Source organism: Geotrypetes seraphini, chromosome 5 (genome assembly GCF_902459505.1).
Source record: "Geotrypetes seraphini chromosome 5, aGeoSer1.1, whole genome shotgun sequence".
Classification (NCBI taxonomy): Eukaryota; Metazoa; Chordata; class Amphibia; order Gymnophiona; family Dermophiidae; genus Geotrypetes; species Geotrypetes seraphini.
The window spans coordinates 95,638,494-95,648,622 of NC_047088.1; the positions used below are offsets into that span (position 1 = coordinate 95,638,494).

Below are 10,129 nucleotides of genomic sequence, written 5' to 3' on the forward strand. Positions count from 1 at the left end.
GAAATGCCAAGGCAAAACCATTGCAAAGAGTGAGGTGGAGTTTTTTAACCTCAGGTATGTCTGGGGTATATATTTAGAAACATGTAAGTATAGGTATTGATTTAAAGATGGGAAGGGTGGAAGCAGCAAAATATGAAATAATAGATGTAGATAGACTGGAGGTAATGTGAGACAATTTTCAAAGAAACTTGCCCATATATATGTAGGCTGTACCTATAGGTGCAGGGGAAAGATATGGAGCAGAAGCAGATAAATTACACAGCTTCTTCTGGTTAGCAGGGATGGGATTATCAGGCAGGTGTCTAGGGCAGAAACTGGTGAAGGGATCCCAAAGCTCAACTTTTAAGATGGACTTCTTTTGGCTTGGGGCCCCTTCTGGCATAGGGGTACAAGGCAGTTGCCCTTGCTGCCAGCCCTGTTGGTTAAGCCACATGGCTGTCTTACTCTTAGGCTTGCTTCTTCTGAAAGCAGTGGTTTGATACAGTGCATTCAATGAGGCTGTAATGAACTAGAGAGCTGCATGGGAACAAGAACAATGGGGGTAATGGGGATCTCACAGGGATGGAGACATCTCAAGGGGCTCAAGTTAACCAAGTAGTGTGCCTCCATTTCCTGCCCTCCAGCCGCACTCGATCCCTTCACAAAGCAACTTCTGGCGCATGCATCCAATCCAGAAGCTTTCATCGGAGCTGACATCACTGGGAAGGCCCTGCCAAGATGGAAGTGTGGCTAGAAGGCAGAAAGGAGGTAGCTGACCTGGACGGCTCCGGTACAGTTTCGTGGGAGGAGGGCATGAAAGTAGTTTCTCCACAGAAAGGAGGGAGTGTGCAAGCGCACATTGGGCCAAGGAAGGGAGAGAGAGGGGGCATGAACTTGGGATAAAAGAGGGAGCACGTTGGGACACAGGAGGGGGCATGAATTTAGGACAAAGGCTGGAGGAAGGGGGCACAAACTGAGGACACAAAAAGGGAGGGAAGGAGCATGTTTGGACACAGAAGGAAGGGAGGGGGCATGAACTTGGGACAAAGGATGGAGGGAAGGAAAGAGATGCTGAGGTGGGGGAGGGAATAGAAAGGGAGAATTGTTGGGCATGGGTGAGTGAGAGAGAAAGAGAGATGGTGCACACAGGGAATGGAAGAAAGAGGAAAATTGTTGGGCATAGGGAGGGAAAGGAGTGATGTAAAGATGCATGGGAAAGAGAAAGATGGAGAAATGTTGGATATGGTAGTGGAGGGAATGGAGGAAGAGATGTGGCATGGTGCTGAAGAGGGGTGATAGAAGGAGAAGTGTTGGGCATGGGGCTGGTGGGCAGGGACGAAAGATGCTGCATATGGTCCAGGGGATGAGAGAGAGAGAAATGTTTGAAGTGGCAGTAGAGGGGATGGGAGACATGCACCCTGGATCCCTTTCTTTGTTTCCCTACTTCCTTTGCACCTTGAGTGGTGTCCTTGAGGTTCTGGGATAAAAGGAAGTACTTGGGGTGTGTCTATATGCCGGGTTATGAAAAGCCGTCCAGACGCCCGGACAGTCCTCTGAAAAGAGGACATGTCCGGGTACATCCGGATGTCTGGTAACCCTACTTTAGAAAACTTTCTTCAATTTTTACCCTAGGCCCTTTAAATAAGTCTAGCACTAGCCCTGCTTCTGCTTTCCTTGGAGCTTGATGCTCACAGTCACTACTTCCCAAACAATTGTTCTCAGTGTGTTTGAGCCATACGAATCATAAACTGTCTTCTCCTGAGAAGCCTCCTGAGAAAGTGAGAAGGGAATTAACAAACTGGGGAGATGGAAGAATCAACTTGGGAAAGATGGGGATGGGAGTGGGGCTAGACACATGGTGGAGACATAGGAGGGAGAGGTGGCTCCAGGATGAGAAAAGCAGGGATGCAGGTGAGGGGAATATCTTTTTATTGGATTAATTATACTGATCCATGAAAGAAGTATGCTTTTGGTAAGCTAGGTACATGTTGTCATCGAGTACTTTTAACAGCTGTTTATTGTGAAATTATCCATGGTGTATATATTTTACTGCATAAAAGGACCTTGGAACTTCTACAGTTTCTTTACAAAGTTGCTGGATGCACAGCGCAGAATTCGCTTGGGGCAATATGTGCAGCAATACCCAAGAAAGCAAAAGGCACATGTGGTAGCTGCAACTGCTCACATGGTTTTCCCCTTCCACTTCCATACCCCTCTTGGGATAGGGACAGATTCTTCAGACTGAAGGGGACAACAGGTACGAGGGGGCATTCGGAGAAACTGAAGGGAGATAGGTTCAAAACAAATGCAAGGAAGTTTTTTTTTCACCCAGAGGGTCGTGGACACTTGGAATGCGCTACCGGAGGAAGTGATCAGGCAGAGTACGGTACAGGGATTCAAACAGGGATTGGACGGATTCCTGAGGGATAAAGGGATCGTGGGATACTGAGGGAGGAGCTGGGATGTAACACAAGTATAGAAAGCTAACCAGGTAATGAGTATAGAAACCCAACCAGGTCATGCATGTGCAAGACCGGAGGGTTAGGACTTCGATGGGAAGATAGGACTTCAATGAGAAACCAAGGTGGCGAGGGAGCCCCTTCTGGTGATTCAGACAGGTCGTGACCTGTTTGGGCCGCCGCGGGAGCGGACTGCCGGGCAGGATGGACCTATGGTCTGACCCGGCGGAGGCACTGCTTATGTTCTTATGTTCTTGCACTGATCATGGTAAAAGACAGGAAAAAGAAAACGACTGTCATATCTTCCTCTGCCATTCTTTGGAGGGGAGACAAAGGAGCAGAGAGAGAGAGAGAGCCAACAGATGTCCAAAATGGAGTAAGAACAGAGAAGGCTTCTGGGTTGAAAATGCTGGCATGGGGTGAGGTAGGGAATAGGGAGCATGGAACTTGGAGGGTGATATTGCATTAGTGAATGACACGGGCACAGGAATTCAGTTTCTCTGTCCCGTCCCCGCGAGTTTTGTCGCAATCCTGTAAGCTCTGTCTTAACTGCACAAGCCTCAAACACTTTCGATTTTAAAGTGTTTGAGGCTTGTGCAGATGAGTATGGTGCTTGCAGGAACAGGGCAGGGTCAAGAAAAGAACTAGTGGGGACGGGATGGGAAAAGGAATTCCTGCGGGGAAGGGGAAAAATTTGTCCCTGTGTCATTCTCTATATTGCATAAGGTAAAGCAGCGGTGGGTGTGTGTGTGTGTGTGTGTGGTGGGTGATAGGAATATCGGGCCTCAGGCATGAAAGAGCCAGGCGTTAACGATGCATGGAGTTCTGCACAAAAAAAATATAAATATGAGTGCAAAGCCAACTCCCTTGTTAACAAAAGCTTCAAATCTAATAAAATTTGGTCACCAATAGAAAATTTCTTTGTAATCTAATATTTTCCAACTGGTTTTATTATGAACAATATATTATATAAACAAATAAACTTAGTAGATTTTTATAATCAAAACTAGTGTTTAAGCCCGTTACATTAACGGGTGCTAGAGTAGATGTCTGTCTTTCTTTTTTTCTGTCTCTCTCCCTTCCCCACCTATCTTTCTTTCTTTCATTTTCTCTCTCTCCCTCTGTCTTTATTCCTTTCTGTCTCTCTCCCTCCCAGACCCTCACTGAAGCCGCTTTCCGGCTGTGCCAGCTAAGGGATCCCTTGCCCTTTCCTCAATCCAGCTGTGGCCAGTTGCCCCACACACCTGCCCAGCTACACAAACGCAAACGCAGCCCGTCTCCCCTCTGAACCCCGTTCACTCACTCTTGGTGCTGGATCGCTGCCCGATGTTTAAACCCGTTACATTAACGGGTGCTAGAATAGATGTCTGTCTGTCTTTCTTTTTCTCTCTCTCCCTACCCCATCTATCTTTTTTTCTTTCTTTCTTTTTCTCTCTCTCCCTGCCCCATCTATCTTTTTTTTCATTTCTGTCTCTCTCTCTCTCTCTCTCTCCCTGCCCAGACCCTCACTGAAGCTGCCTTCCAGCTGTGCCAGCTAGGGATCCCTTGCCCTTTCCTCAATCCAGCTATGGTTGCACTTTCCAGTGGCTATCCCATGTCTCCCTCCTCACCAATCCAGTAGCAGCGGCAGCAATCCTGACCGGCCAACTCCCCATTCCTTACCCAAAGCAGCAGTGGCAGCGCTGTAAACAGGCTGTTCGCGGCCAGCCCCGACAGGGCCTTTCTTCTACCGCATCTGAAGTGATGCGGCAGAGGAAAGGCCTTCTCTCAGTTTGAAAGCCCTAAGGATACTCGACTGATACAAAGGGGTTGGAAAGAGGAGTTACGTAAGGAATTGGGTCACTAGGACATTTTGAGGTTCCATTAAAGGGATCCCTAGTTGGTTACTGGAGTGTATTAGGGAGTGCTATGCCCGGGTGCAATATAGAGCCTGTTATATGGAGGTACAGCTACATAAAATTGGGGGCATTGATTCTCCTCTTTGTCTCATATGTGGCAGAGGACCCTAATGCTTTTGTCTATTCCTTTGGGATTATTGGCATTGTTTGATCCTTTTGGACCTCTATAGTGCTTTTCGGGGCTTTTTCTCACAGGGGGTTAAGAGGGGATTGGGCAGTTGGGGGAAGGGTTTTGAGTTGGGGGGGAACATAAAGTTGTATTTGTTGACCATTGGTTTGGATGGATTCAGTTCTACTTTTTTTTGTTCAACAATAAAATTATTTGAACATAACTTCACCATTACGTTTTACTTGATCCTTCTGATTTAATGAGGTTCCCAACATGTGTTTTACAGTGGAAAGTAAAATTAACTATTACTTCCATTGAAACTTTTATTCTTTTGTTAAACTTAACAACCACCTCTGACCATTGAATTGGAGTCTCTCTAGTTTAGTCCCCCCCTGTCCTGGGACCCCCAAGGCCTAGAAACAGTCCCAAGATCAGAGTCTGACACTCCACCATGTTCTAGCCTGCACCCACACTAGTGGTAGCTCAGTGATTAACCTCAGGTATAGACGTAGATTGTAAGCCCTCTGGGATAAGGGAAATAACCTATTGCAGTGTTTTCTCAACCTTTTCAAGCCAAGTATCCCCTAAGCCTAACAAAGACCAACCGAGTACCAAGCTCTGCCCTTGACCTGCCCAAACTCCACCCCTGACTCCATCCCCATAATAATACTAATTGTAATGCAATTTCTTCCATCCATTTTTCAAATACACATAATCTAATCTTATTAATACATAATGATAACCACAAAATTAAAAAATACAAAGCACACTGCATGCAGAGAAAATTTTAATTATCATTTATATTTGGGGGGTTTTCAAAGAGGTCAAGGCAGATGACTTTAAAATATGCAATGTCACCTCAGTAACAACTATAGAAAAATAGACAAATATAGTGCAAAATATAGACAGCAGATATAAATTCTCAAAACTGACACATTTTGATCACTAAAGTGAAAATAAAATCATTTGTCCTACCTTTGTTGTCTGGTGATTTCATGAGTTTCTGGTTGCACTTCCTTCTTACTGTGCATCTCTTCTTTCTTGATGTGTCTAAAGTTGTCACTTCTTCCTGTATAGTGATTTGTGTCTGCCACACCATTTACTACAGCACCAAAATAGTACATTAATGTGGAAATAAGCTGCAGAAGGCCTAGAATAAGCCCCAAAGTGACCAGATCCTCTGCATATGGCAGCCAGTTGATTTCTAATTCCATTTTAGTTCTGAGAATAAGGAGCCCTAGAAATATGGAGAAACTAATGTAAATATTAAGAAAATAGGACCGAGGCTCTTGCTGTCATCTGAAGCTGGCTGTTCAGTTTAGTGACCTTTCCATCCCCAAATCTCTCTTGCTGCATCAAATTATCTAATACATCATGGCACTTACTCCTCATCAGCAGGCTTTCTCCTGCCCACATTCTCGCTACTTTCTATTAGAGGGTGTGTTTTTGTGGGGAGGACATTGTACTTTTTATTAAACACATCATCCTTCTCATCTTGAAAGATGCCGCCATCTTTCTTTTCCAAACTGTTAGATGTCTTCTCACATCATTGTCTCCCCTCTTTCCAGTCCCTTGGATCCTTCCACTATAGTATTTTCCCTAGCCCATCCTCCCCATCTTTTGAGGACCTGTATCCTGCCAGCAGGCTTCCCCACCCACACTTCTTCAGTCTCCTCCCACCACTCATGGCCCATCTCATGTTAATAGGTTCTCTGCTGTTTACTTGCATCTCTTATGTTGCTCACCTTTTGAATGGCTCTCTGATTCCCAAACCCCTGCTCCCCTCTCCTGTTTTCATGGCTCTACTGTCATTGGCAGGATCTTCTTACCCTTCTCCCTCACTTACCACAATGTCACTAAATGTTTGCTTGGTTCCCACAGGGTTAATGTAGGATGTGGTCCTGCAGAAGAGAGAGTGCTACTCACAGGTCTGCATGCTGTGGCTGATATATATTGCGAAAACTGCAAGACCACACTGGGGTGGAAATATGTAAGTTTTTTTTGTTTGTTTTTTTCTAGTTTCCTGATTTGGATTTTAGATTTCATTGCCTGCTTTATAAATTTTGCTCAAGGTGAACCCCTGAGTTTCTCTGATGTTATGTTGGCATTGGATCCACAGAACCCTACCCTCATCTGTTACTGCAGCTTCTGTCCAATTCCCAGTTACTTCCTTGCCTGAATACATAGAGGTGGTGTCCTGTGACCAGGCCTATGGCCCGCTCTGAACCCTCAGTTCTAGAGAATTGTAACTCAGCATGTCTTCTTGGCCCATAATCAGGATATCCTTCTCCCTAGACCAGTGGTATTTCCTCCCTGCGTCTTTACTGACAATAGTCTCTACTTATTTTCCCGGCAGGAGCAGGCATATGAGAGTAGCCAGAAGTACAAAGAAGGAAAATATATCATAGAGCTCAATCATATGATCAAGGACAACGGTTGGGACTGAACTGCTGCCACCCGGAGAAGGAGATGGCATCTCCCTTATGTTCTCCACTACTGTTTCCTGGTTTCCCCTGGAGGCTCAACACCTCTATTGCTGTCCAGGTCACCTTCTAGACATGTGCACTCTCATTCTTATTCATATTTGTGTGTGTGCGTGTGAAAGGAATCAGGATGAAAGTTGGGGAGGGAGCAGGGCTGCCACGTTTCTGTGACCTTTACAATAACTCAGAAGGCCCTTGTTCCATTAGTGGTGTTGGTGGACCCTGAGGAGCTCTGTCCTCCTTACACCTAAGGGTCGGGATTGGGAGAAGGCAATGATTCTATAGAGAGCTGTGTTCTGTTAGACTAATTAGCATGGAACAAGGAAGCCATCTTGTCCCATTTTGTAGACCAAGTCTTTCTGTCTGCAAAGCTTTTGTCATCCTTAGGTTTAGCTCAGGGCTTGTCTCTTTTTTCGGTGTTTTAAAGAAGATAACTGGAGTTAGAAAGGGAAGGTTGTACTGATCCATTACAACAGTTGGATGGGGAGATGGCAGACATGAAAAAAATTATTTTTATGGACCATACCATGTACAACTTAATGGACACTTTCTACTGAACACATTAGAGATAAATAAGGCCAAATCACATCGGAAGAACTTAGGGGTGGTGAAGGAAAGTTGTCATTTGTATTTCTTTCCCCTTTTCATTGAGATTTCAAATCTCCATTTATCTTTCAAAGTGAGGGCCTCCATTTATTTTGACCTTCTTAGAAGCGTCATGATATTACAGAATCCATTCTGGAGTGAGTTGGTAGCAGAAGGTGGAGGGTGTGACTATTTGCCATCTCTCCCTCACTGATTTTGAATTTTCCAGTTTGTTTTGGTAGCTGAATTTTTCTTCAGTATAGGTTTTGGACAAGGTACATCAGAGAAGTATAGGGATGCTGGACGTATCACCTCTTTTGTAACAGCTGATGTGAGTGTCAGCTCCTCAGGACTCGCAGTGAGCTATGTGATTGGATACGGGAATTAGCAGTAATAAATAACCATTTCTTCTTAGTACCAAGTTGAGACATTTACAGATACTCACAGAGATAATGAGATAGCAGTAACTGTATTGCTCACAATTGTCAAAGCCATGTTTACAGTGCAATCACTGATAACGTATAATAAAAATGTTTTTTTCTTTCCACACCTCCTTAGGAAACTCTCTGCATCCCAGAACTTTTAATACCATCATTTGTAAGTCCATAAATGCAGCATGTTTTTCATGTACTTTGCCATCGCATGGTACTGTTTAGGTTGAAGAAAGGCCCCAGCTACTCTTAGAAGGCTATGTTTACAATGTACCAGAAAAACAAGCCAAATTAGAGGTCAAGAAAGGTGATTTCATATACACAGGGGAAACAGCCCAGACCATACCCCAGAAGTCTCTTCCTATGTGGATGTATCTTTTGCATGGACAACAGTATGTGTATGAAACCCATGCATGTTTGAATGGGAGAGGGGGAGGAGGAGGAATATCTTGTGTCCGCCATTTTTTATTTCTCCCATTCTCATTTTATAGTCTCAAGACCTGGATCAGTAGCGCATGAAACATTTAAGAATTTAATTGTGAATACCTGTAAAAAAAAAACAAAAAACGTTTTTTAAAAAATGTTTTACTTGTATGACAACCTTTATGATGTGCAGGAATCTAATGAAGTAGCACAGCTGATCGCCTTTTAATGCAATTTTCACAGTTTTAATGTATTTTGTGTGTCAGTATGTTTGTGTATTTACTGTTGAAGACCATTCTTAAGTTCTTGCACTTAACGTTTTTGTATGTATTTATCTGTAGCTTATGTATAAGATACGTGTTGTATCTATGTTAGCTCTGAGCATGCTAAGGAGAAATGTGGCTGAAATACATTTTGAGATTTTTGTAAAGTGAGCAGTCACTTGGGTGCATTTATATTGCTGATTTAGGGCCCCTTTTATAAAGCTGCAGCTCACTACTGCAGTAAACTCGCCAGAGCCCATAAGAATTGAATGGGCTTTGGTGCGTTTACTGTGGCTTTGTAAACAGGCCCTTAGTGTGCATTTGGTCTTGGTTTTTGTTGGTCAGCTGGAAGAGAGAGGCTATAATGTGTATAGTTGAGTCGGGAGTTAAATTAGGACAGAGGTGATAGAAAACAGCCCCACTCCACTCCTTTGTTCTTTCAGCATGGGGGGGTCTTGAAAACAAGCAGTGGAAAGCCATTTTCAAGAAGCCTCTGAGAGGTTTCTCTGCTTTTTCCACCCACTTTTTATTCTGTGTATGCTCAGCGTTGTGGCATTGTTGTCAGATAGCAAGGTGCATGCTCAGAAGAGAGGAGAAACAACTCTGCATGCAGACTCCTTACTCCTTTCCCCTTCCTAATGGGAGCTGCGTATGTACCTTTCAATCACTTTTGTGTTGTTGTCTCTGTGTGCGTGCATACAGTGGTTTTATAACTTGTTTACGTGTACAGAATTGGGGCCATGAACCCCCTTTTTTATTTTCAATTTCTGTTTGTGTGAAATTTCTCTTGTATTTGTAACATCTAATAAATGGACTTATCTGTGTTTCCAATGTGTGCTGGGTCTTATTTGCTTATACAGAGGAGGATAGTTGTCTATCTCTGATTTAGGAATATATTTTAGTCTCCGAGCAGACTAAGGGCTAGATTCACTAACCCTCCAATCCATGTGCAATCCGTTTCCGTTTGCATGCAGGCTGACAAATTCACAGGTCTGTGTTGGGGGAAGAAAAAGGTGTGTGTGTGTGTGTTTGTGTGTGTGTGTCCTGTGTGACTTGCCCACTTGTGTGTACTACTTCGCCTGCTTCACAAGTGAGAGTGCTCCCAACCTACCTCCTTTTTGTGCCCTGTATGGCTTCCCTTCTCACACAGTCCTTGCTATGGTGCAGATTACAGAAATATTGAGTCCTTTATAGCCTTTGCTGCTGTTTCATGGCAGAGGCTTTGTGGGAAAAGTCAGCCTTTTTATACATTCTATACCAGGGGTCTCAAAGTCCCTCCTTGAGGGCCGCAATCCAGTCGGGTTTTCAGGATTTCCCCAATGAATATGCATGAGATCTATGAGCATGCACTGCTTTCAATGCATATTCATTGGGGAAATCCTGAAAACCCGACTGGATTGCGGCCCTCAAGGAGGGACTTTGAGATCCATGTTCTATAGCAACCAACCTTCCTAAACAGTTTGAAACAGCAGTCCCTCTGACAAGGTAACCAATTCACT

At 44.2% G+C, this 10,129-nt stretch overlaps 1 protein-coding gene across 2 annotated transcripts in view; it reads left to right on the forward strand.

Moving 5' to 3' along the window:
• Window positions 1–9,456, forward strand: part of YPEL3 (yippee like 3) — a 31,568-nt gene extending 22,112 nt beyond the window's left edge. For both annotated transcript variants that reach the window (XM_033944923.1, XM_033944924.1), the window contains 2 exons: window positions 6,327–6,435; window positions 6,802–9,456. In XM_033944923.1, the coding sequence (XP_033800814.1) occupies window positions 6,327–6,435; window positions 6,802–6,891 (199 nt within the window). In that variant the 3' untranslated portion in view covers window positions 6,892–9,456. The remainder of the gene's footprint in view (window positions 1–6,326; window positions 6,436–6,801) is intronic.
• The last annotated feature ends 673 nt before the right edge of the window (window positions 9,457–10,129 follow it).